The following is a 27,777-nucleotide window of genomic DNA, read 5'->3' as shown; positions in this document are numbered from 1 at the left end:
ATTGCCCCCCAGCTTTCTTCTGAGCTCGTGCTACTAGGTGACCTAAACTGGGACATGCTTAACACCCCGGCCATCCTACAATCTAAGCTTGATGCCCTCAATCTCACACAAATGATCAATGAACCTACCAGGTACAACCCCAAATCCGTAAACACGGGCACCCTCATAGATGTCATCCTAACTAACTCGCCCTCCAAATACACCTCTGCTGTTTTCAATCAAGATCTCAGCGATCACTGCCTCATTGCCTGCATCCGTAATGGGTCTGCGACCAAACGACCACCCCTCATCACTGTCAAACGCTCCCTAAAACACTTCTGCGAGCAGGCCTTTCTAATCGACCTGGCCGGGGTATCCTGGAATGACATTGACCTCATCCCGTCAATAGATGATGCCTGGCTATTCTTTAAAAGTGCCTTCCTCAACATCTTAAATAAGCATGCCCCACTCAAAAAATGTAGAACTAGGAATAGATAGTCCTTGGTTCACTCCAGACCTGTCTGCCCTTGACCAGCACAAAAACATCCTGTGGCGTTCTGCATTAGCATCGAATAGCCCCCGTGATATGCAACTTTTCAGGGAAGTTAGGAACAGATATACACAGGCAGTTAGAAAAGCTAAGGCTAGCTTTTTCAAGCAGAAATTTGCATCCTGTAGTACTAACTCAAAAAAGTTCTGGGACACTGTAAAGTCCATGGAGAATAAGAGCACCTCCTCCCAGCTGCCCACTGCTCTGAGGCTAGGAAACACTGTTACCACTGATAAATCCACTATAATTGAGAATTTCAATAAGCATCTCTCTACAGCTGGCCATGCTTTCCACCTGGCTACCCCTACCGCGGTCAACTGCCCGGCACTCTCCACAGCAACCCGCCAAAGCCCCCACCATTTCTCCTTCAGCCAAATCCAGATAGCTGATGTTCTGAAAGAGCTGCAAAATCTGGACCCATACAAATCAGCTGGGCCAGACAATCTGGACCCTCTCTTTCTAAAATTATCTGCCGAAATTGTTGCAACCCCTATTACTAGCCTGTTCAACCTCTTTCGTTTCGTCTGAGATTCCCAAAGACTGGAAAGCTGCCGCGGTCATCCCCCTCTTCAAAGGGGGTGACACTCTAGACCCAAACTGCTACAGACCTATATCTATCCTACCCTGACTTTCTAAGGTCTTCGAAAGCCAAGTTAACAAACAGATTACCGACCATTTCGAATCCCACCGTACCTCCTCTGCTATGCAATCTGGTTTCAGAGCTGGTCATGGGTGCACCTCAGCCACGCTCAAGGTCCTAAACGACATCATAACCGCCATCGATAGACATTACTGTGCATCCGTATTCGTCGACCTGGCCAAGGCTTTCGACTCTGTCAATCACCACATTCTTATTGGCAGACTCGACAGCCTTGCTTTCTCAAATGATTGCCTCACCTGGTTTACCAACTACTTCTCTGATAGAGTTCAGTGTGTCAAATTGGAGGGCCTGTTATCCGGACCTCTGGCAGTCTCTATGGGTGTGCCACAGGGTTCAATTCTCGGGCCGACTCTATTCTCTGTATACATCAATGATGTTGCTCTTGCTGCTGGTGATTCTCTGATCCACCTCTACGCAGACGACACCATTCTGTATACTTCTGGCCCTTCTTTGGACACTGTGTTAACTAACCTCCAGACGAGCTTCCATGCCATACAACTCTCCTTCCGTGGCCTCCAACTGCTCTTAAACGCATGCTATTCAATTGATCATTGCCCGCACCTGCTCGCCTGTCCAGCATCACTACTCTGGACGGCTCTGACTTAGAATACGTGGACAACTACCTGGATGTCTGGTTAGACTGTAAACTCTCCTTCCAGACTCACATTAAGCATCTCCAATCCAAAATGAAATCTAGAATCGGCTTCCTATATCGCAACAAAGCATCCTTCACTCATGCTGCCAAACATACCCTCGTAAAACTGACCATCCTACCGATCCTTGACTTTGGCGATGTCATCTATAAAATAGCCTCCAACACTCTACTCAACAAACTGGATGCAGTCTATCACAGTGCCATCCGTTTTGGCACCAAAGCCCCATACACTACCCACCATTGCGACCTGTACGCTCTCGTTGGTTGGTCCTCGCTTCATACTCGTCGCCAAACCCACTGGCTACAGGTTATCTACAAGTCTCTGCTAGGTAAAGCCTCGCCTTATCTCAGCTCACTGGTCACCATAGCAGCACCCACTCGTAGCACGCGTTCCAGCAGGTATATCTCACTGGTCACCCCCAAAGCCAATTCCTCTTTTGGTCGTCTTTCCTTCCAGTTCTCTGCTGCCAATGACTGGAACGAACTGCAAAAATCTCTGAAGCTGGAGACTCTTAAAACCTGTTGGGGCTAGGGGGCAGTATTTTCACAGCCGGATGAAAAACGTACCCAATTTAAACAGGTTACTACTCTGGCCCAGAAAATAGAATATGCATATTATTAGTAGATTTGGATAGAAAACACTCTGCAGTTTCTAAAACTGTTTGAATGGTGTCTGTGAGTATAACAGAACTCATATGGCAGGCAAAAAACCTGAGAAAAATTGAACCAGGAAGTGGGAGAAATTAGAAATGTAGTTTTTGTTTTGAATCCCTTGAAAAACTATAGTGACATAGGATTTACGTTGCACCTCCTAACTCTTCCATTGGCTGTCAACAATCTTTAGGAACTGGTTTCAACCATCACCTGTTACCGGGCAGAAAATTATGGCTCAGTCAATCACTGGCCAGTCTGAGGAGAGGTATCTTACGACGCACGTGCACGTGACTTCGCTGTTTTTTTATTTTTCTTCTGGGATGAATACCTATTGCCCGGTTGTAAAATTATCGCAATTTTACGTTAAAAAAATACCATAAAGGATTGATTGTAAACATCATTTAACGTGTTTCTACAAACGGTAATGGAACTTTGAACATTTCGTCTATGGATTTGCGTCCACGCCACATGGCATTGTAAAGTGTTCTGGATGGGTCAACAAAACGGACGTATTTGGACATAAATTATGGACTTTGCAGAACAAATGAACATTTCTTGTGGAAGTGGGTGCCCAGCCGAGTGCATTCCGCCGAAGTTCAGCAACGGTAAGTAAATATTTCAAACATATTTTTAGAGATTTGTCGACGTCGTGGTTGTAGGCTAACTGTATAGCTTAGCATTGAAGGCTAAGTTCTGTACTCAGAATATTGAACAATGTGCTTTTTCCGTAAAGTTATTTTGAAATCTGACAAAGTGGTTGCATAAAGGAGTAGATTATCTCTATTTCTTTAAATAATTGTTATAGATTTTGTCAAAGTTTGAGTTCTTCTGTAAATTAAATGTGCCTATTCACCAGGGGTTATGGGGAGAAAACATTTTCTGAACGTCAAGCGCCAATGTAAAAATTGGGTTTTTGGATATAAATATAAACTTGATCGAACAAAAAAATGCATGTATTGTCTAACATGATGTCCTAGGAGTGTCATCTGATGAAGATTGTCAAAGGTTAGCGCTTAATTTTAGCTGTATATCTGGTTTTGTGATGGCTATCCGTGCTTGGAAAATTGCTTTTTTTTGTTGCTAAGGTGCTATGCTAAAATAATCTAATGTTTTGCTTTCACCGTAAAGCCTTTTTGAAATCGGACAATGTGATTGGATTAACGAGTAAAGTATCTTTAAAATGCCGTATAATACTTGAATTTTAATTTTGAGATCATTTTGTTTTGAATATCGCGCCGTGCTATCTCATTGGTTGTTGTCCAACCAATCCCTTTAGCGGGATTGTATCCTCAAGAGGATATCTCCCTCACTAGCTTTAAGTACCAGCTGTCAGAGCAGCTCACAGATCACTGCACCTGTATAGCCCATCTGTAAACAGCCCATCTATCTACCTACCTCATCCCCATACTGAATTTATTTATCTTGCTCCTTTGCACCCCAGTATCTCTACTTGTGCAGAAGATGAATGTGCATCTACCATTCCAGTGTTTAATTGCTATATTGTAATTTCTTCGCCACCATGGCCTATTTATTGCCTTAACTTACCTCATTTGCACTCACTGTATGACTTTTTGTTTTCTTTTGTTCTACTGTATGTTTTGTTTATTCCATGTGTAACTCTGTTGTTGTATGTGTCAAATTGCTATGCTTTATCTTGGCCAGGTCGCAGTTGCAAATGAGAACTTGTTCTCAACTAGCCTACCTGGTTAAATAAAGGTGAAATAAAAAAACAATGTGATCCAGCCTAAAGAAAAGCATTTACACTCCTCTGTAAGTCTCCCATCAATTTTTTAAATTCATTCAGTGGCACTAACATATCTCGATGAAGCATGAATTGTAGACTATTCCATGCGTCTTAGGCACAACAAGAGAATGCAGTCTTCCCTAATACTGGGAATGTCCTGGGTACTTTAAGTAGAAACCACCTAGCAGACCGGGTATGGTAACTGCTGGTGGTGAAGGAGACCAGACTACAGAGGTAAAGAGGGAGTTTACCCAAAAGGGCTTTGTAGAGGAACACATACAAATGTATCTTTCTGCACATATAAAGTGAGGTCCAGCCTACCATTTAGTACAATGTGCAATGGTGAGTGAGTAAGTGACTTGGCATTTGGAATAAAGCGCAAGGATGCATGATAGACAAAGTCCAGTCTCTGTAAGACGGAGGAGGTTGCATGCAACAAGTCACCATAATCAATTACAGAGAGAAAAGTGGCCTGAACAAGCTTCTTTCTAGCCATAAGCGGGAAGCAAGCCTTATTACGAAAATAAAAACCCAATTTCAATTCAAGCTTTGTCACACGATTATCCATATTAACTTTAAAGGACAACTTGTCATCCAACCAAATACCTAGGTATTTGTAGGATGACACTTTTTCAATGGATAAGCCACCAGATGTGACAATGCTAACGTTCTCTGGCAGAGTTCTAGCTCTGGTAAAGATCATGAATTTAGTTTTTTTTGTGCATTCAAGACCAGTTTGAGACCATATATGGAGGCCTGCAGTGACTGAAAAGCATTCTGGAGCTTTTCAATAGCCTGAACCAGAGAAGATATTGTCCCACTGTGAGAGATGGATAGGCAGAGGTCTGTATTACAGTAACTACAGTGAGTTATATTTTATGGAGAGTTGCGATTGCGATGTTATCCTTCCTCGTCACTGCAACACCTCAGCCTAGAGCACACTATATTCCATGATAGTAGCTTGCAGACAAGGAGTATGTTGGAGTACAAGGGTCCCATTAGATAAGTCAGACTGAATGTGGGCTAAAGGGTTTAAAGGGACACAATGTTTTAGACATAACATTTTAGCCAACAAATTAACAAGGCAGACCTGTTAATTGAAATGCATTCCAGGTGACTACCTCATTTACATTTACATTTAAGTCATTTAGCAGACGCTCTTATCCAGAGCGACTTACAAATTGGTGCATTCACCTTATGATATCCAGTGGAACAACCACTTTACAATAGTGCATCTAAATCTTTTAAGGGGGGGGGGGGTTAGAAGGATTACTATATCCTATCCCAGGTATTCCTTAAAGAGGTGGGGTTTCAGGTGTCTCCGGAAGGTGGTGATTGACTCCGCTGTCCTGGCGTCGTGAGGGAGCTTGTTCCACCATTGGGGTGTCAGAGCAGCGAACAGTTTTGACTGGGCTGAGCGGGAACTGTGCTTCCTCTGAGGTAGGGGGGCCAGCAGGCCAGAGGTGGATGAACGCAGTGCCCTTGTTTGGGTGTAGGGCCTGATCAGAGCCTGAAGGTATGGAGGTGCCGTTCCCTTCACAGCTCCGTAGGCAATCACCATGGTCTTGTAGCGGATGCGAGCTTCAACTGGAAGCCAGTGGAGAGAGCGGAGGAGCGGGGTGATGTGAGAGAACTTGGGAAGGTTGAACACCAGACGGGCTGACAGACCTCATGAAGCTGGTTGAGAGAATGCCAAGAGTGTGCAAAGCTGTCATCAAGGCAAAGGGTGCCTACTTTGAAGAATATAAAATATATTTTGATTTGTTTAACACTTTTCTGGTTACTACATGATTCCATATGTGGCATTTCATAGTTTTGATGTCTTCATTAAGTAATATTAAAAAAATGCTGAAAATAGTTTTAAAAAACTAAAAAGAAAGAAAAATACAAACTTGACTGGTACTGTACACTCACAAAAATATACTCACACACCCACACCTACCACTAATTATTATTACTAAATACTGAACAATTTAAACATTTGCCCCCCAATCCACACATCCCCAATACACATGTAAATATTGGACTATAAAATTGTGCCTTCCTGTATTATACTTATGCTAAAATGTTTATTCTATTCTACTGAACCATTTCATTTATGTTCCTATTCTCATCTTTTACTATTTATTCTTGTTGAGTTGTGGAGAAGCGAACCTGCAAGTAAGAATTTTGTTGGATTGTGCATACTATGTGTATCCCGTACGACTTGAAAATTTGTATCATACCTGCTGAAGCTCCTTGACCTTCTCCATGGCTTGGCAGACCACGCTCCCTCCCTTCATGTTGACAGTGTTATTCCCTTGTGTGCCAACGGAGGGCACCACCACCATGCCGTCCCGTCTCTCCAGGGAGCACCGCATCTCCTCCAGCTGCAGTTGGTTGTGCTGCAGGGGCGAGCTGCACCATGATTGGAACAATGGAGGGGAGGACGCTTGGTCAATGCCGCCCATGGTCCCATGCGGGGAGCAGCGAGACTGGGTGGTTTCCCCAGGTGGCTTGGGAGCCTCCATGGGCATGGAGAATGAGAAAGGCTGGGCGGGGATTGGGAAGGCCGTCAGTAGGGGGAAGGCCTGTGGCTGAGCCGGGAAAGGACCCTGAGCAGGTAAGGATGTCTGTGGGTGGAAGGGCTGTGACTGAGAGGGGAAGCCGGCTTTCTCGGCCTGGTAAAAAGGCTGCTGTCCTGGAGCCTCGCTTCCCATTTGAGGAAACATGCAGCTGGGGAGAACCAGAGCCACCACGGGGGTCACCATGGGAGTAGAGAAGGGTGAGGGCTGGATGTTTGGTGGCGGGCACTGGGGATCCTGGCTGTCACCGAAGCCTGCCAATGAATTCTCTGGGTGGGTAGGCATGGTGCCCGCCCCAGGGTAGACCTGGAGGGGGTAGACTGGCACCACGGTGGGGTAAGCTAGGGGCGGCAAAGTGGACTGGGAGGTGTTGGAGGGGGACCAGGAGGTCTGGTTGAGGCCCTGGTTGAGGAGGTGGGGTCGGGGCTGCGGCTGTCTTCTCCTATGAGACACGGAACTGTCGGACGACTCGTTCTGTTTCACCCGCTTAGACTTGGTCTTCTTGTTGCGCCCACTTCGACGGGCAGCGGGCTCGGTCTGCTTGCATGGGCGCACAGCGGTCAGAGCTAGAGAAGGGGACAGAGAGGGGAAAGGGAGAAAAAGTGTGATTACATTATGTATTGGACTGTGAGAGGTTGAGTGTATGAGAACATTAAGGCACTCTGTGTGTCTGTGTTGAATTGTACTAGCTCAATACTGAGCTTGTATTGTAATGTCTGTAGAACATGTTTGCTACTGTACCATCAGCGGCACCCTGTCCCTTCTGGCGCTCCAGGTATTGGGAACAGTTGGCCTGGAAGGCCTGGACTCCCCTCTGCTCTCTGAAGCGACACAGGAAGGTCTGCTCCTCCTTCTGGGTGTGGGCTACTAGGACCTGCTTGGTCAGACCGAGCTTCTTATAGGGCTCCCTCTCCAGGCTGGGAGGTGAAACAGCATTGGGGGGAGAATGAGGAGTCTGGCTGCCCCCCCTCCACCTCCTCCCGAGCCACAGATACATCTACGATGATCTCTGTACGGAGAAAAACAGACCGAGAAACAATTACATACAACATATACATAAAACACCCAACCGCTCAGGACATACAGAGATGAGAAGCTGTAATGCCCTTAGCAACATTGATAAACATATATACATTGATATTCATTACAGGGAAGCAGAGCTGCAGAGAGGACGGTATAATGCACAGCGCATTTAGACACATGGCTTTGGTATAACATACATCATGGTATAGTCGAGGAACCAGACGACTGTGAATCTCTGAATATTGTAAAGAAAATCTGGCGTGCGAGATTATGGAACATGCATGACCTCAGAGTACACACATGATACTGCATACATTACACCACATCGAGCTACATCCATACAACACACACGGACCCACACAGTCCCCACTCCCAAACACAACCCACCACCACAAACTAAAGACCAAAAAGAGTAGAATAGAATAGTAGAATGAGACATGTCTATGTCCCCGTAGTGTATACCTGACTCGGGCTGCAGTTTCCTATCTCCTACATGCACGACGGTGCTGCTGTAGCTACACTGGCTTGCTACTGACACCACGCTCTCGGCTTTGCCGCACGGTGGCACAGCGAGGGCCGCCAGGGAGGAGCCCACTGCCCCTGTGGCTGAGGTCGTAGCGTCTGTCTTTTTGTCTGCGATGACGCCATCCACAGGGGTTAGACCAGGCTGATGCTTAAACAGTGCAGGGTCTGCCAGGGTGATAGGGAGAGACTGAGGGAGGGTGACTTGGAGAGTCACATGTAAAGTCCCATAAATGCGGATTATAGAGAGATAGACAAAGAGAGAGTTTGGCTGTGTCTGATTCAGTTGGTGACCTGTCCAACAGAGCTTTGGTGAGACTGAAAGTCTTTCAACTAAATGAGTCTTTAAACCACATGAGTATTTAAACTCAATGAGTCTTTAAACGACACTGGACAAAATATAAACGCAACATTCAAATCTTTTAAATTGTTGCCTGAGTTACAGTTCATAAAGGAATTCAGTCAGTTTAAATAAATAAATGATGCCCTAATCTATGGATTTCACATGACTGGGAATATAGATATGCATCTGTTGGTCACAGATACCTTAAAAAGAAAGTAGGCGTGGATAAGAAAACCAGTCAGTATGTGGAGTGACCACCATTTGCCTCATGCAAAGAGCTGATCAGGCTGTTTATTGTGGCCTGTGAAAAGTTGCCTCACTCCTCTTCAATGGCTGTGCGAAGTTGCTGGATATTGGCGGGAACTGGAACACGTTGTCGTACACATCAATCCAGAGCATCTCAAACATGCTCAACGGGTGACTGGTGAGTGTGCAGGACATGGAAGTACTGGGGCATTTTCAGCTTCCAGGAATAGTGTACAGATCCTTGCGACATGGGGCTGTGCATTATCATGCTGAAACATGAGGTAATGGCGGAGGATGAATGGCACAATGGGCCTCAGGATCTTGTCACGGTATCTCTGTGCATTCAAATCGGTAAAATGCATTTGTGTTCGTCTGTAGCTTATGCCTGTCCAAACCATAACCCCACCATGGGGCACTCTGTTCACAATGTCGACATCAGCCAACCGCTCGCCCACACGACGCCATACACGTCGTCTGCGGTTGTGAGGCCAATTGGACCTGTTGCCAAATTCTCTAAAACGATGTTGGAGGCAGCTTATGGTAGAGAAATGAACATTAAATTCTCTGGCAACAACTCTGGTGGATATTCTGCAGTCAGCATGCCAATTGCACGCTCTCTCAAAACTTGAGACATCTGTGGCATTGTGTTGTGTGACAAAACTGCACATTTTAGAATGGCCTTTTATTGCACCCAGCACAAAGTGCACCTGTATAATGATCATGCTGTTTAATATGCTACTTGATACACCACACCTATCAGGTGGATAGATTACCTTGGCAAAAGGAGAAAAGCTTACTAACAGGGATGTAAACAAATTTGTGCACACAATTTGAGAAATAAGCTTTTTATGCATATGGAACATTTGTAATATTTTATTTAATGAAACATGGGGCCAACACTTTACATGTTGCGTTTATATTTTGTTCAGTATGAAGGAGTTTAAATACTGATATTTTGATAAATTGGTATGTGTATGTGTAGCCAGACAGAATCAGCAGGGTGTTTTCCAACCAACACACTAGCAACGTTGTCACACTATAACAAATCAGTGTATCTGTGACTAATCTAGCAGTATTATTTGTTTTAAATTTAATTGATCCCACAGGTATCTTTCATTTGAATTAGAAATGTGCAGGTTCCGTCTAGAATGAGACATCCAATTTAAATACAAATCACACCGGAACCAACGGCGTCAAAATGTTCGTGTGAGAGTAGAGAGCATCAATACACATACACTGCGTAGCGTATGCCAATTTAATTGTCACAATAATCCATAACAAACAGTCGTATTTGTTACGTTCGCTATGTAGCCTTTGTGAATTATTATTGTGTTCCTTATGACTCACCTTATATGTCCTACGGGACATACCTGCCTGCTCTAAACAGTTATGTTAGATCAGGAATGTGAGGTCAGGTGTAGCTAATACACCCGGGGAGTTTATACAGAATTTAGCTAGTCTCGTTCTTTCTACATTACAGTATTCTCTCTTAGCCGGCCTAGGCTTTATGCCTGTGATCAAAATCAACACAGGTATAACGTTATTGTTTTCAAATATGTATTTTTGGCACTGTATTATTGACTGTGTTTTGTTTATTCCATGTGTAACTCTGTTGTTGTATGTGTCGAATTGCTATGCTTTATCTTGGCCAGGTCGCAATTGCAAATGAGAACTTGTTCTCAACTAGCCTACCTGGTTAAATAAAGGTGAAATAAAAAATAAATAAAACGGGCAGTATTGTTGTTATTGTAACGACCCTGTGCCGTTACATTATCAACACTTAAATATACACTGCTCAAAAAAATAAAGGGAACACTTAAACAACACAATGCAACTCCAAGTCAATCACATTTCTGTGAAATCAAACTGTCCACTTAGGAAGCAACACTGATTGACAATACATTTCACATGCTGTTGTGCAAATGGAATAGACAACAGGTGGAAATTATAGGCAATTGGCAAGACACCCCCAATAAAGGAGTGGTTCTGCAGGTGGTGACCACAGACCACTTCTCAGTTCCTATGCTTCCTGGCTGATGTTTTGGTCACTTTTGAATACTGGCGGTGCTTTCACTCTAGTGGTAGCATGAGACGGAGTCTACAACCCACACAAGTGGCTCAGGTAGTGCAGCTCATCCAGGATGGCACATCAATGCGAGCTGTGGCAAGAAGGTTTGCTGTGTCTGTCAGCGTAGTGTCCAGAGCATGGAGGCGCTACCAGGAGACAGGCCAGTACATCAGGAGAGGTGGAGGAGGCCGTAGGAGTGCAACAACCCAGCAGCAGGACCGCTACCTCCGCCTTTGTGCAAGGAGGAGCAGGAGAAGCACTGCCAGAGCCCTGCAAAATGACCTCCAGCAGGCCACAAATGTGCATGTGTCTGCTCAAACGGTCAGAAACAGACTCCATGAGGGTGGTATGAGAGCCCGACGTCCACAGGTGGGGGTTGTGCTTACAGCCCAACACCGTGCAGGACGTTTGGCATTTGCCAGAGAACACCCAAGATTGGCAAATTTGCCACTGGTGCCCTGTGCTCTTCACAGATGAAAGCAGGTTCACACTAAGCACGTGACAGAGTCTGGAGACGCCGTGGAGAACGTTCTGCTGCCTGCAACATCCTCCAGCATGACCGGTTTGGCGGTGGGTCAGTCATGGTGTGGGGTGGCATTTCTTTGGGGGGCCGCACAGCCCTCCATGTGCTCGCCAGAGGTAGCCTGACTGCCATTAGGTACCGAGATGAGATCCTCAGACCCCTTGTGAGACCATATGTTGGTGCGGTTGGCCCTGGGTTCCTCCTAATCCAAGACAATGCTAGACCTCATGTGGCTGGAGTGTGTCAGCAGTTCCTGCAAGAGGAAGGCATTGATGCTATGGACTGGCCCGCCCGTTCCCCAGACCTGAATCCAATTGAGCACATCTGGGACATCATGTCTCACTCCATCCACCAACGCCACGTTGCACCACAGACTGTCCAGGAGTTGGCGGAGGCCACACACACTACTGAGCCTCATTTTGACTTGTTTTAAGGACATTACATCAAAGTTGGATCAGCCTGTAGTGTGGTTTTCCACTTTAATTTTGAGTGTGACTCCAAATCCAGACCTCCATGGGTTGATAAATTGGATTTCCATTGATTTATTTTTGTGTGATTTTGTTGTCAGCACATTCAACTATGTAAAGAAAAAAATATTTAATAAGATTATTTCTTTCATTCAGATCTAGGATGTGTTGTTTGTGTTCCCTTTATTTTTTTTAGCAGTATACATGTCACAAATCCAGACGTAACAATGCACAAACAAGTCTATTTTCTGGCAATTTATCGGCTCATTTTACTAGCAATACTTCATGTAGACGTGAGAAAAATAGATTTGCTTTCTAATTTAACGCGCGGTCCGTCTTCTCTCATTCACTACCTTGCATTCTAATTCCAGTGTGTGCACACTCGTTCACACGCACATAAAACGCTTTTCATTTGATTTGGGCTTTAGTGATAACGGGCAATTCAATTCATGGTGCATTCACCGACTGGTAAAAAAATAATAGTGGTGTAGGAGAGTTCACTTGCAATATAGGCTACATGCAACATCATACTGTAGCAATAATACCGAAGTCAATTGTTGAACATCTTTTATTAAATGGAGTGATAAAGTAAAAATCGATTAAGAGCAGTGGTAGAACGTACCTTCAGATAATTGCATGGGATTGTCCCCTCCTTTCTGCTTGTCCTCATCTGAGGACATAGTGTTGTCAGAAGAGTGGCATCTCCTCTTCATAGTGATGGGAACATTACAGCCCTCTAGATATCTGTCCAGAGAGGGAGAGAGATGCACACAGAAGGATGAAAGACTGTTTTTGATTAAGATATAAAGTAAATCAATAGCCCATGATGTAACTACCATGTAATTGGGTAGCAGTAAGTACATACGGAATAAGTAACAGTCTCCTTTCCATCTATCTACCCAGAAACAATGCCTATAAGTATTATGCCCCATAACAGGACAACTAGATTAATAGACAAAAGACCAAAGACTATAGATAGGCTAGATGACCAGAGAGAGATGTACAGATACGTGATTAGCAAGATGAATAAGTGACTAGTTAGTAGTTGTTCTGACCTGATGACACTGTCCAGACAGCTGATCTGTTGGTAGGAGTAGACCGTCTGGTCGTTGAAGGCCAGCTGCTCCTCCTGTACTGCAGTCCTGCTGCTGCTGTCCTCCAGGCTCAGCCCACTGACCCCAGCACTGACCCCAGCACTGACCCCAGCACTGACCCTCCAACTCAGAGAGGCCACAGGGGCTGCAGATTCCTTGGAACGCACCACTGCTGGACTCTTCTGGAGGAACTCTGCTGGGGAAAAGGGAGTGTGTCAAGACTGGGATGGGCATGGATTTGTACGTTCTGTATACGCCAAACTACACCCATGAACTACACCCATGGATATGTGTGTTTTCTACATCTCTTCCAACACACATAAGTGCATGCGTATCTGTACATCCACACACACACACACGTACACTCCCCAGTTCACATTATCCAATGCACACACGAGCATATCTCTATGCTTCCTGCAGATTGTAAATATTTCTGTGCTGGTTTGCTTGTTTGACTTACTGCCAGGGCTCTTGTTGGTCTCAGGCCTGGCTGAGGAGGAGGCTTGGTAGATCTGCTGTTCCTGACTCTTCTGGAGGTGGATACCTTTACAGATCTCCTGGAAGGATCTCTGCTGGGGAGGAGAGAAGAGACATGTTCACTATCATGGAGAGAGAGAGAGAGAGATAGAGAGAGAGGTAAGACAGAGAGCGGGAAAAGAGAGTGACAGAGAGGGTTCTTACAGGTTTGGCCCAGCTGCTGTCCCCCTCCTCCTCGACGCGTGTCCTGCTTGGGCTGCCCTCGCTGGTCATCACCTGAGATGCCGCAAGGCGGCCGTTGCTTTCCACGCTACCGTAGCCACTGGCGCTAGTGTTGTGCACCGGCTGTAGTAGCAATCTGTGAATCTGCTCAGTGATCTCCTGGACTTCAGAGTCCATAGTCTCCATGAGGGCAGGGAGCGGGGCCACAAACACATCCTCATTCACCGGGCCTCTAGAAGTGGGAACAACCATATTATCCTTATTCAGTAACAGAATCAGCATTATACAGGCTTTTTAAATGAAAGATCTTTTCTGGCTATTTCAAAAAAAATTGTGCCAAGATAACACAAAATAGTGCTGGGCAGAGAGTAGTGTCAAGATAGAAAACATTGTGCTGGGCAGACACTCACATGCGGACTTTGTGCCTCCCGATAACGAAGGAGACCTTGCGGCTCCAGGGGTTGACGAAGCTGGACCAGCTGGTGTCGACGATGACGTACCCTCCGTTCCGCGTGCAGAACCTGATGGAGGAGTGGTCGAACGGCTGGCCAGCGTACTGAAGGACTATGGGTAGGAGAGAGAACATAGATGTCAGTAAAAGACAGAGTAAAGCTTAAATGGCATATATTCTATTATTAAAGGGCCATACAGTATATATATATATATATATATATGCAGTCCAGTCATAGAATAGTACTAAGTAGTATGTTAGAAAGTGTGTTTTAGTTTCTCTTACTCTTCTTGTGAATGGCCAACATGACAGGCCTGTCATCGGGATGCATGAGAAGAAGGACTGGGGTGCCAATCAGATCCTGGGGGAAGTACCCAAGAAGTGGAACAGCTCTGAAAGGCAAAAAACAATAACTTTGAGTCAGCCTATAGGTGTCATAAAAGCACTGTACTCTTCTGTCGGATAAAAAAAAAAAGTGTATGGGGGGGAAAAAAAGTGCAAATGTGTCTCGCCTCTCATCCACATCCTGGAAGACACAGCTAGGAGTGTGTGTGGTGGTGAAGATGCGCTTGTCACTAGGGATTCTGGGAGCTGTAGGCAAAATGAAAACACTTAACACAACTGTTCCCACACACTATATTTCACATACCGTCCACTATTATACACTACTGAGGATGCAGTTTCAAAAGTATTCAAACAGTCACAACTCCGGCATTGTGACGGCGTTATCATTGGTCCTTACCCTCGTATCCGGAGTGCACCTTCTCAGCCAGTAGGAGGCAGCAGAACTGGTCCTCAGAATGGACCTTATCCTGCACCTTCATCAGGTAGGGGGTCATACGGAATGGGTAGTACTGCAGGTCCCCCTCACACTTCTTACCTCCACTACAGAACACAGGAGAGAGAGGACAAAGTCATCAAGTCACTAAAGCAGCAACAACACCATGAAAATATAGTGTCCTTATGATTGTCAGCTGTGTCGGTGACTCACTTCATTAGCATCTATTTCACAGATTGAGTTGCTGCTTGGGTGTTTTTCTGCCTCTTGGGGGCAGAGTTGAGCCGTAGATCTACTTTAACGGCAACTGTGAATAGTGTGTGTGTGTGTGTGTGTGTGTGTGTGTGTGTGTGTGTGTGTGTGTGTGTTGTCAGAGAAAAGAGCGAGAGCTTCCTGTTTATGAAACCAGCCGAGAATCAAACTAAATTTAAACTGGAAAGAGGGAATGAATAGAAACATGGAGATCAGCTGACACACGGACGCAGCCACACACACACCTGATCCGACAGAAGAACGATTTTTCCTGCATGCAGTCCGACCGGGATGACTCTGAAAGGAGAGGGGGAATGAAAATGTTTTAATTCAAAATAAGTCTACTTTATTGGCTCAATTCAACTGAGATCCTATTTCACGAGTCACATCTGCTTTCAACTACATCAACACCACCCATTCAGAGAAATTTACAAGATGAATACAAACAAAGATGCGCTCAATTTACAGTAGGAGAGAAGATGGGTGTCTTTTTTTGGTTACCCTTGCTTCAATGCATACACTATGTATGTTTTCCAAGCTCTGGTTAACCCCCTGTATTAACTGGTTTTGTAGGAATCTGTAATTGATTTGATTATGGTGGGGACGACTAGACTCAAATCCAGGTACATTCATGTTTTCCTAGCAACGGCTTCGCTTGTGCTGTTTGACATGGATGACTTTTCCGATCATTATAACTACATGGGATTTCACTGAAGAGTGTCTCGAGAATCGCTATACATTTAAAATGGGATTGGCGGACCACTCTTATAGCCAGGTGTAATGGGTAAACAAGCATGTTCTCTTTTTCCATCCTACCCTATGCCTTTTGTGCACTCTTTGTGCATGTGTGATGCAAAAATCAGAAACTTTCTGTCCACAAATGATGCAGAAAAATTAATCCATGCTTTTGTTACTTCTAGGTTGGACTACTGCAATGCTCTACTTTCCGGCTAAAGCACTAAATAAACTTCAGTTAGTGCTAAATACAGCTGCTAGAATCCTGACTAGAACCAAAAAAATTGATCATATTACTCCAGTGCTAGCCTCCCTACACTGGCTTCCTGTTAAGGCAAGGGCTGATTTCAAGGTTTTACTGCTAACCTACAAAGCATTACATGGGCTTGCGCCTACCTATCTTTCCGATCTGGTCCTGCCGTACATACCTACACGTACGCTACGGTCACAAGACGCAGGCCTCCTAATTGTCCCTAGAATTTCTAAGCAAACAGCTGGAGGCAGGGCTTTCTCCTATAGAGCTCCATTTTTATGGAATGGTCTGCCTACCCATGTGAGAGATGCAGACTCGGTCTCAACCTTTAAGTCTTTACTGAAGACTCATCTCTTCAGTGGGTCCTATGATTGAGTGTAGTCTGGCCCAGGAGTGTGAAAGTGAACGGAAAGGCTCTGGAGCAACGAACCGCCCTTGCTGTCTCTGCCTAGCCGGTTCCCCTCTCTCCACTGGGATTCTCTGCCTCTAACCCTATTACAGGGGCTGAGTCACTGGCTTATTGGTGTTCTTCCATGCCGTCCCTAGGAGGGGTGCGTCACTTGAGTGGGTTGAGTCACTGACGTGGTCTTCCTGTCTGGGTTGGCGCCCCCCCCTTGGGTTGTGCCGTGGCGGAGATCTTTGTGGGCTATACTTGGCCTTGTCTTAGGATGGTAAGTTGGTGGTTGAAGGTATCCCTCTAGTGGTGTGGGGGCTGTGCTTTGGCAAAGTGGGTGGGGTTATATCCTTCCTGTTTGGCCCTGTCCGGGGGTATCATTGGATGGGGCCACAGTGTCTCCTGACCCCTCCTGTCTCAGCCTCTAGTATTTATGCTGCAGTAGTTTGTGTCAGGGGCTAGGGTCAGTCTGTTATATCTGGAGTATATCTCCTGTCTTATCCAGAGTGAATTTAAGTATGCTCTCTCTAATTCTCTCTTTCTCTCAGAGGACCTGAGCCCTAGGACCATGCCTCAGGACTACCTGGCATGATGACTCCTTGCTGTCCCCAGTCCACCTGGCCGTGCTGCTGCTCCAGTTTCAACTGTTCTGCCTGCAGCTATGGAACCCTGACCTGTTCACCGGACGTGCTACCTGTCCCAGACCTGCTGTTTTCAACTCTCTAGAGACAGCAGGAGCGGTAGAGATACTCTCAATGATCGGCTATGAAAAGCCAACTGACATTTACTCTTGAGGTGCTGACTTGTTGCACCCTCGACAACTAATGTGATTATTATTATTTGACCATGCTGGTCATTTATGAATATTTGAACATCTTGGCCATGTTCTGTTATAATCTCCACCCGGCACAGCCAGAAGAGGACTGGCGACCCCTCATAGCCTGGTTCCTCTCTAGGTTTTGGCCTTTCTAGGGAGTTTTTCCTAGCCACCATGCTTCTACACCCGCATTGCTTGCTGTTTGGGGTTTTAGGCTGGGTTTCTGTACAGCACTTTGAGATATCAGCTGATGTAAGAAGGGCTATATAAATACATTTGATTTGATGTAGCTCTGTTGCTCTCCTGTCTAAAACGGTTCATAGACGGTCTATAAGAGGTTATAAGTTAAGGAGGGGTTTTTGCTACCTGCTCCAGGAGGGCAGGTGGTATGGCATGTTTAGAAGTGTTTAGATTGTCTATAAGTGGTTATAAGCGCTCGTAGAGGGGTCATTACCTGCTCCAGTGCACATGCTCCAGGAGGGCAGGCGGTAGCGCGTGGTGAAGCTGTAGAAAACACTAACGTCCTGGGGAGTCAAGAACTCCACAAACTTGGCATCCTTGAAGATGCCCCGTTTACAGTTGAGGATGGAGGCGGCCTGGTCTGAGATGTAGACAATATTTCCCGTGATCAGAGATACAGCTACAGCAAAGATGTCCTGGAGGGACACAGAGGCACATGTGAGAAACTGGCATATACAGTACACGCCCCCAGGTCATATCGGGACAGATGGCATGGATGTGGTAGGCATTAAATCGTGGCTGTTATAGTGTTAACTAAGCATTACTGTTGGGTACCATTTCTTTTTGAGGATGTATTCAAGGAAATGTTTTTTGTTGTTGTGTGTATTCAGAAGTAATACTGTACTACTAAGGAATTTACATTGTTTTTGAGGGTGTACTCTGAGGTGATGCTGTCTATCTTCTCGATGGTGTAAGAGGACACGTCCAGACCTGATGGCTGACTGTCATTGGTCATCAGCAGCTGGTAGTACTCCTCATTGGCTGAAACACAACAACAAACACACATTGGTTTCCTTGTTGGACTTTTAAGACACATTCCTAATACAATAACTATAATGTAATGATGCTAAATTCATAATCTTCTCATATGTTCAGGACTACCACCCAGAAAGATGTGCGGTTTGGTTGTCTCTTACCTTCCACCTGTTTGATGCAGCGCAGTGCGTATTTCAGGGTGTTTAGGGAGCTGGACTTGTTGCCTTTGTTCCTCTTGTCAGCAGGCAGGAGATGTCTGAGCTGCTTGGCGGTCCTGAGCAGCTCCTTCTGGGTCTTGGTCTTAGCGGACTCCTCACTACTGCAGCCGCTGGTGGAGGGGTTGTCCTGCTCTGAACTCAGCAGGCTGAAGGCATTGGAACTACTGGGAGGAGAGGGGCTGTGGGAGTTAGAGCAACAAACAAGAGAGAGATTATTAATAACATTTTGTAACAAGTCTTATACCGAGCTGCTAGCGGTATACTTTTGAAAAAACAATAAAGGTACTGAAGGTAGGATTGTTATTGTTGGTGTTTCAGCTACAATGTCTTTTTCTAGAAAGGTAGCCTTGACTGAGGTTAACAAGAAAAGGTCTACTTTCAATCATATTGTTTTTGTTTTCCATCGACACTGAGGCCATTCATCAAAATGCTATTCCTCTTGGACAACAGGTGAATTGCGTTCATTGCCGGCGAAAAGTTTGTCGTTCACAATATCCGATTGAAATGCATCCATTGAACACTGAAATTAAATTTCAAAACAAAGTCCTTGAGTTTTGCATGAAATGAATGGGTTAATTTATTTGCACAGCTGCTACAATGGCTTGGAGTTCTCTACTCTTTTTGGGTTCAGGAGAGTGCAATGCTACAATGGTACATGTACACCAGAGCACTTTCGTAGGAATCTGTAATTGATTTGATTAGGGTGGGGACGACTAGACTCAAATCCAGGTACATTCATGTTTTCCTAGCAACGGCTTCGCTTGTGCTGTTTGACATGGATGACTTTTCCGATCATTATAACTACATGGGATTTCACTGAAGAGTGTCTCGAGAATCGCTATACATTTAAAATGGGATTGGCGGACCACTCTTATAGCCAGGTGTAATGGGTAAACAAGCATGTTCTCTTTTTCCATCCTACCCTATGCCTTTTGTGCATGTGTGATGTAGCTCTGTTGTTCTCCTGTCTAAAACGGTTCATATACGGTCTTATAAGAGGTTATAAGTTAAGGAGGGGTTTTCACTTCCTGCTCCAGGAGGGCAGGTGGTATGGCATGTTTAGAAGTGTTTAGATTGGTGCCATATTGTGTCTTTGGAGCACAGACTGGCCCATGCCACATGTGCGTTTGTGAGAATTTGCAGTAAGTAGGAGCCATTGTGTGTTTTTGGGCCACGAGCATTAGCCTACAGGCTTAGCGAGAGCACTACTACATCTAAAGGCTATAAACAGCCCCCTAAGACAGCCAACTATTCGTATATAACTCAGGTGTTTAAATAACAAGCTTAAGTAGCTGAGAATGTAAAGCCGCTTCAGAAATAGCCTCTCTAAGCGCCAATACAGATCTAATTATCTCGAATAGTTTAATTATATAAAAGAGCTGTTGATAGTATCAACGGAATCTGCTATTGGGATCAACAGATTGGTTTGGCATTAGAGTGGCAAGTTAGTGGTGAATTATAGAGATCGTTAATGATAGTAAGAATAGGCCTCCTCACTGTTAAAGTGGAGCCCACAGGAACATACTGTGGGCTCCTTATACAACTTATATGGCAGATAAGAACAGACGTCTCAGCAAAGAATGACCTTAAACTGTTTGCTTTCATCGCCAATTTTACACAATCAAGATGTGCACCAGTATCTTCCTCTGCAAAGAGTGTTCAAGGTGATTTCAGCCCAGTTGCTGAGGAACAAGGAGAGAAGGGGGGGGGGCACACAGAATGTCATCAGGATGAAGTGCTGCCATTCAGGGTCCTAATTGGAGCCACTCCATTGGCAGCTTCTTTAGTTTCTCACTGGGGTCCATCATTACTTTCTATGGGCTTTTCACTGCTCTCTGTGAGGGCCTCACTTCACTATGCGGGCGATCATGATTGACTGTCTGTGGAGCAGGCTGCAGGTGCATCACGAGAAAAGGCACCACAGGAAAAGAGGTGAGAGGTGGGTGAGAGACAGGGCGCCTCCGTGCATCACATACATAATCTAGGGCATGTCAACTCTCTGAGGCCGGGACAAGTGGAGGTTTAGAGTAGGGATGTGGGCCAGCATGTGTCAACAGAGAGGAAGAAAGAGGGATGGGTCTCTAGAGATTCAGAATGTGCTGTAGGTTTGTTTAGAAAGAATAGTAGTGGATAACCAAGCAGTAATTTGAGTCATATTGATGCCAACTTACCATACGTCCTAAGGAGAGAACGGGGACACACAACAACAGAGGACACATGGTTTTGGACACGCATCCCCATGTAGCCTTGGACTTCAAAATATGTGGGGTATGTGATAACGTACGTTGTCGGATCAACTAACACGGTCGACTGTATATTCTGCTGGGCTGCCATCGATTTAGGAAATAGGACCTATGACTGGACTGGTAAAACGTAGGAATGGTAAAACGGTACCCATAATGAAACGTGATCTACTCTAACCCCACCCACAAACCACTTAACCCCCCCACTGACCTCTTGTTACTCCCAGACGACTCCAGGAGGGCAGAGTCCTTGCTGTTGCCGTTGGAGCTGCCTGTCGACTCGTTGCCATGACTCTCGTTGCCGTGGCTCTCGCTTCCATGGCTTCCGTGGCTCTCGTTGCCGTGTGACTCGGTCTCGCTGGAGCCACTGCTCTTCATCTCGACGTCGTCGTGGCGGTAACGTGAACGGACGTTCTTACGCCCGATGCGGTCACTGCCCTCTGAGGCAAGACCCAGGTCTGGACCACCCTGGCCGTAGCTGCTCATACGATGGAGCTGGGCCATGGAGCTGCACGAGGAGGCCCCCCTGGGCATGGAGCTGCACGAGGAGGCCCCCCTGGGCATGGAGCTGCACCCCGGGTCTGAATCCTCTGACATTAGGGAGGTGTGGTGTGTTGAGGGTTTGAAACCAGAGATGCGCTGGGTAGAGAATGGAAGAAGCCAAACCCAATCACACCATCATCTGCAAGACCCTGAAGAGAATGGATGGATTAGAGGCCAAGAGTTCTCTGTAAATGAAGAGAGGAAAAAGAGGATCAGTTACACAACTTCAAACAATAATAAAACCCTTTAGGAAAACCTTGTAAAATGAAATCAATCCCAGGAACAAAAATATTATTAGATACAGTAGAATTCCCTTTGAAGCTATCAGACAAAAAACACAGACCAGACCCTCCCAAAAGGTGACACTTGCCCCTGTCTGCTGCCCTTCACACAAAAGGGCTAGCTAGACATCAAAGCTGTAATACAGGACCTCGGAAATCCACCCAGGTGAGGACCAGGCCAGCGGATGGTCCATCAAAGTGGATCCACCCGACAGTGCTCCCTACTGTGATCGCCGCCTGCCCTTTCTCCCCTCTCTGGGGTGCTAAGTCCCCTTCAATGGTTGAAGCTTTAACTTGTCTAGACAGTGCTAGAGTCAGGCCAGCTCAGTGTACAGTGCATTTTGTTACGTTACAGCCTTATTCTAAAATGGATCAAATATTTTTTCCCCCTCAATCTACACACAATACCCCATAATGACAAAGCAAAAACAGGTTTTTGAATTGCTGGCAAATTTATTTCAAACAAAAAACAGTTACCTTATATACATAAGTATTCAGACTCTTTGCTAGGAGACACTAAATTAGATGAATGGAGCAAAGTACAGAGAGATCCTTGATGAAAACCTACTCCAGAGTGCTCAGGACCTCAGACTAGGGCGAAGGTTCACCTTCCAACAGGACAACAACCCTAAGCACAGCCAAGACAACGCAGGAGTGGCTTCAGGACAAGTCTCTGAATGTCCTTGAGTGGCCCAGCCAGAGTCCGGACTTGAACCCAATCTAACATCTCTGGAGAGACAGACCTGAAAATAGCTGTGCAGCCAGACAGAGCTTGAGAGGATCTGCAGAGAAGAATGGCACAAACTCCCCAAAATACAGGTGTGCCAAGCTTGTAGCATCATATACAAGAAGCCTTGAGGCTGTAATTGCTTATGTAAATGCATTTTCAGTTTTTTTAATACATCTAAATCTAAGTCAGCAAACTATTAGAAAGAACCGTCATGGACTCGATGTTGAGAGTGACTGTCCTGTTATACCTGAGCAACTACAAAAATCATGACTATTTTGTATGTTCCTTGTGTATCCAGTTTCTCTTGTATACTTCTTATTTTGTATCAATTGCATTTCTTTCCCCGTTAAGGAACCCGTTACGGTGACATCAAGGGCACCATGCAGTAAACCTAAGAGCTAACTGGCCTATCATCTCATTACACCACCTGACCTGGTCCTTGGCTGTTGGCATGGCCCGTGATTGAAAAGTACCTATTCGCTGCACTAAAGTCCACATACCTTCTCGCACCACACTTCCCTAGCTGTAACTGACCTGGCAGAGAGCCAGAATAACCTAGTGACCCAGAGAGAAACTGGCATGAATTCACTATGGACCGTCTGTCTGCTATTGCAGAGACCGGCTCAAACAGGTAGTAGGCGAAGCGGCTGCTCCTGCTCTGTTGAGGAATGGGCACGTTGCCAGCCAGGAGTCTATGAGATGTCAAGTAATTTAATGACTGACTTTAACCGGCTATTAGTTATGTAACAGAAAGCATTACACAGCAGCTAGTCAGGACTCATTATCTGACTTGTAAGTTTGTCATAGGGCAATTTGAATACTCAAATACACCTCAGCATAACTTTATGGTATTGGATTAGAAGTCAATTATAAACATACTGGTTTCAATTCCTCGGTGCTGGGAACAGGACAAGTGCTGTTGTCATCGTAGGACAATTGTTATAGAACAAGGTTGTATGTTTACTGAAATACCCAACACTCAGACCCATTTTCTTCACAATATCTATTACTGTGTCATCTCACAGCCTTTAGCATCTTTCTTAGCTACTTCCTTTCTCTAAAAAAAACCTCAACTCTGTCCTGCGCCTTGTGTGTGGAACATTGTGTCGAGTGACAACATTATCAAGTGGAACTTGAACAGGAAGGAAAGAGATACTTTATGGGTTTCCGGTGTTCTCCTCAATGACATCCTAGTGATAATGGTCCTTCCGTCAGGCCCTCTTTGCAAGGCTAACAGTGACATGGGATTCTGCTATCTACACTGAACAAAAGTATAAAACAATGTTGTTCGCAGGTGGCCATCGAAGGTGAGCATTTGCCCACTGAAGTCGGTTATGTCGTCGAAATGCAGTCACGTCAAGATCCTGGTGAAGATGACGAGCACACAGATGAGCTTCCCTGAGACGGTTTCTATCAGTTTGTGCAGAAATTCTTCGGTTGTGCAAATCCACAGTTTCATCAGGAGGTTAGAGAAATGAACATTAAATTCTCTGGCAACAGCTCTGGTGGACATTTCTGCAGTCAGCATGCCAATTGCACACTCCCTCAAAACTTGAGACATCTGTGGCATGGTGTTGTATGACAAAACTGCACATTTTAAAGTGGCCTTTTACTGTGCCCAGCACAAGGTGCACCTGTGTAATGATCATGATGTTTAATCAGCGTCTTGATATGACACACCTGTGAGCAAATGCTCACTAACAGGGTTGTAAACAATTGTGTGCACAAAATATGAGAGAAATAAGCTTTTTGTGTGTGTGGTAAATTTCGAGGATATTTTATCTCATGAAACATTGGACCAACATTTTACATGTTGTGTTAATATTTTTGTTCAGTATATTTAAGCAGCAGTGTTACAGTGCTATGCTAGTAGTACCTGCTAAATTGACATAAGGAGTTACAAAATCTTAGGATGTGCTTATGGTTAAATGGTTAAAGGGAAACTGCATGGGGAAGTGGGGAGACTAGGACAGACTGACTGTGGAGGGAGCGTAATTATACAGTGAGTCGGTGTAATATTACACTGTATTGCAACACTGGACATTATAAAAAGATATACTGGAGTCGTGTCTGTGGTGTTACCGGACTACACCAGTACAGAAAGGAGGAGGGCTTGCAGTCTTGAGGAAATGGCTAGCTTGGCTACTTCAGACCACTAGACAACTGCAGTCTTCCAATACAGCAACCAGTAAACAAGTGGTGATGAGTGAAATAATTCCATGTTTAACCCCTAGAAAGTGGTTTAGAAGATTAATCACGTTTACTGGGCAGGTTGTTATTATGTAGCTTGTGTTTGGACTTTAGCATGTAGATGTAACATCACCTCTACCTTGGTCTTGTGGTGCTGCTTCAGAAAATCTTGTATTTCAAGACCCATTTATTTTACTAGAGTAACAGTGCAATATCCCTGTTATAAGGTACTAATTAACAAATGTACTTATGCAATCATTTCCACTGGTCCACACCCTAATTTGAATATTCATGGCAACAGAATAAAACACTGGTAAGTATTATAACCATGTAGTAACAAAGAGATTATACTTATGCAATGTTAAGTGTTGCCACTGAATATTCAAGTTAGAATGTTCTTCTTGGAGAACAATCACGTAGAATACTGAGTATTGTGAAGCAGAGGAAACTAGCAGGAAGGACTCACCATGCACATGTGTTACCTATATCAGTGGCCTAATGTGGGTTTACTGCATGCCTTTCACATACATTTTATTTAACCAGGCAAGTCAGCTAAGAACAAATTCTTATTTTCAATGACGGCCTAGGAACAGTGAGTTAACTGCCTTGTTCAGGGGCAGAACAACAGATTTTTACCTTGTCAGCTCGGGGATTCGATCTTGCAACCTTTCGGTTGCTAGTCCAACGCTCTAACCACTAGGCTACCTAGAGATTAGATTATGTATACATCATATAACTAATACAAAATAAACAGGTGAGCTGAGGGCTACAGTGACATTTCCAAATGTACACACAGCAGCATTGAGCTCTACATGCATTAAATTAGATGAAGGTATTTGGAACAGTCCATATTAGGACTAGGCCAGATATACAGCAGTAGGCTAATAGCTAGGACCAGGAGTTTTATTTTCTGACCACATGACTTGACCATGCAAGAACTACTCAGGGCCCTCGATCTTCATAGGGCCACAGAGTTTATCCCCTGGTCATGTCACATGGGAAAACTCCTGGCCGGAAGCATGGGTTTTAAAAGATGCCGCCACAAAACTGCACAGCACAAAGTGAAAGGAGCTCTACCCAGCTCATCTCTTGCTCTGAGAACTAGCAATGGTTATCAGGTTACATGTAATGTATTCTAACGAAACCTGTGGTTAATGAGCAGCTAACAGGAGCAAGTGACCTGTCATGGTACATAAATGGATGATTCCTCTCTTTACAGATGCATTCTTTATCAAATTGAAGATAAGTGTCATGTCATGCTTGATTATGAAATAATCTAGTTTGAGTATCTGACAGACAGTATAATGAATGGCAAAAACGGAAAGAAAAGTTTATTTTCATAACAGTTCATTCAATCATTGTTTCATGCCTGCAGCTGAATAATTACATTCACTGTTATTACTATAACAATAACAGGGTATTAACAACGTGGCAAAAGGGCAAGTGATGCTACATTTTTCAACAAGTCATTGCAATACATTGAAACACAACAATGGATCTTTGAGGATGGATTTTTAAATCAAAACTACCATAGCCCACTGCTACATAGCCTACTGCACATGACCATACGGATGGCAAAGTCTTCAAGGCAGTAGTAAATAAAGCAAGGCAAACCAACTTAAACCTAAGCATCACTAGAGAAAGGCATAACAGCCCTGTTATAAGATGACTATTGGAGGAAACACCAGTTCCACGTGCTGGGCTTTTTTATGTAACGAATGTGTTATAAAACAGCACCGCAAGGCACCCAGCCACTGTCTGACTTGATACAATGAAAAACAGCCGCTTGGTCAGTTCATCCTCTTTTCTACAAACGTTTCAATGACAGTAAACACCGCAATTGACTCCCCTTTCAATGCACTATGCAGTTTCTGACAGATCTCAGACACATGCAACGATTGCGTCATTTGTTGCATCATTGTTTCTATGTCTATGGCACAGGCAGGAATAGGATAATAATATAGCTTTGGTCAAAATGGACTTTTCGTAGCAGGTTATGACAACTTACGCAGCAGGTAAGGATAATTAACGTAGCATGTTAGGAAAAGGGTTTGCGAAAATTCAACTTTTGACGTCAATTGGACAAGCTGTAAGCAATCTAGACATGGCCGCATAGGATCGTTAAACAAACACTGCTGTCATGCGGGCTGACCGAAGTCTACTGACCTATTATGAACCGCACACCGACACAGTTATGCAATGCAACTTTCAGACTCCTTTTAAACCATTTCAAAGCTCTGTAAAACCCACCAAACCATGTTAGAATAAAGATGTATATATGCTCCCACCACACTTTCGAAGATTTAGGCTTTTGCTATACAGTGGAAAATCAAAATCTAGCCAAGTCACATTATAGTAAATACGATCCCATGCGTTATACGGCATCGTTCCATAACGCACCCACAAACCTATGTAGGAGTCAACAAAACCATGACAAATTAACCAACCTGTCAGTTAAAGTAGATCCTCGTCTCTTTTCTTGGATTCCAAAGACTTATGTTGGGTTTCAAAAGGAATAGTTGTATCTTGCTAGAGCAGCGCAATATGCCAGCAAGCTTTTGTTTAACACAATGCATTAGTCTCCGACTGAGTCGTTTTCTTATAGAGCTCTTTGCAGTAACTTCACTATGAGCTCCGCCCTTACCACCAGTTAGCCCCACCCTATACCATGAGTTCCTTGGCTTAGATAATTGTGTTTCCATGGCAAGGATACGGAAACAGCCAGAGACCCACGACCATTGGTGAAAAACGACGGCAGTCTCTTTATATAAGGACGTCATCGCCACAAGCAGCGTAACACGGAGTGGTCGAATCACTACAAAAGACTAGAAAATGAATGGAGCGGCGTCAGTGGTTGGTTCACAGAGGCTCAAGCGGCTGGCTGTTATCTAAACGGTTATACAAGTGTGTGTATTGTCAATGTGGGTGAATTACATAACCATATCCTTGCATGGTGATACGCATAGGTGTTGTCCAGCATTAGACGTGTGTTTGGCAGTATGAACTATCCCGTTTGTTAGAAAATTATACGTTTTCATTAGACAATGCTGTGTTTTAGACAATACATTGCAATTATGCACGACTGTAAATGTGTAATAATACGC

At 44.7% G+C, this 27,777-nt stretch overlaps 1 protein-coding gene across 1 annotated transcript in view; it reads right to left on the bottom strand.

Annotated features, from left to right (window-relative positions):
- Positions 1 to 27,482, bottom strand: part of per2 (period circadian clock 2) — a 33,534-nt gene extending 6,052 nt beyond the window's left edge. Inside the window, 18 exon segments of the mRNA XM_045694008.1 lie at positions 6,469 to 7,373; positions 7,549 to 7,768; positions 7,770 to 7,816; positions 8,293 to 8,520; positions 12,622 to 12,743; positions 13,055 to 13,286; positions 13,554 to 13,662; positions 13,775 to 14,024; positions 14,203 to 14,356; positions 14,529 to 14,635; positions 14,756 to 14,834; positions 14,986 to 15,128; positions 15,519 to 15,570; positions 17,927 to 18,128; positions 18,353 to 18,474; positions 18,630 to 18,865; positions 21,141 to 21,657; positions 27,121 to 27,482. Of these exon segments, the coding sequence (XP_045549964.1) occupies positions 6,469 to 7,373; positions 7,549 to 7,768; positions 7,770 to 7,816; positions 8,293 to 8,520; positions 12,622 to 12,743; positions 13,055 to 13,286; positions 13,554 to 13,662; positions 13,775 to 14,024; positions 14,203 to 14,356; positions 14,529 to 14,635; positions 14,756 to 14,834; positions 14,986 to 15,128; positions 15,519 to 15,570; positions 17,927 to 18,128; positions 18,353 to 18,474; positions 18,630 to 18,865; positions 21,141 to 21,526 (3,594 nt within the window). The 5' untranslated portion in view covers positions 21,527 to 21,657; positions 27,121 to 27,482.
- Positions 27,483 to 27,777: the final 295 nt, after the last annotated feature.

The sequence above is a fragment of the Salmo salar genome, chromosome ssa14 (assembly GCF_905237065.1).
Source record: "Salmo salar chromosome ssa14, Ssal_v3.1, whole genome shotgun sequence".
NCBI lineage: Eukaryota > Metazoa > Chordata > Actinopteri > Salmoniformes > Salmonidae > Salmo > Salmo salar.
Note: the sequence above shows the minus strand (reverse complement) of the source record. Positions and strands in the feature narration are given on the sequence as shown.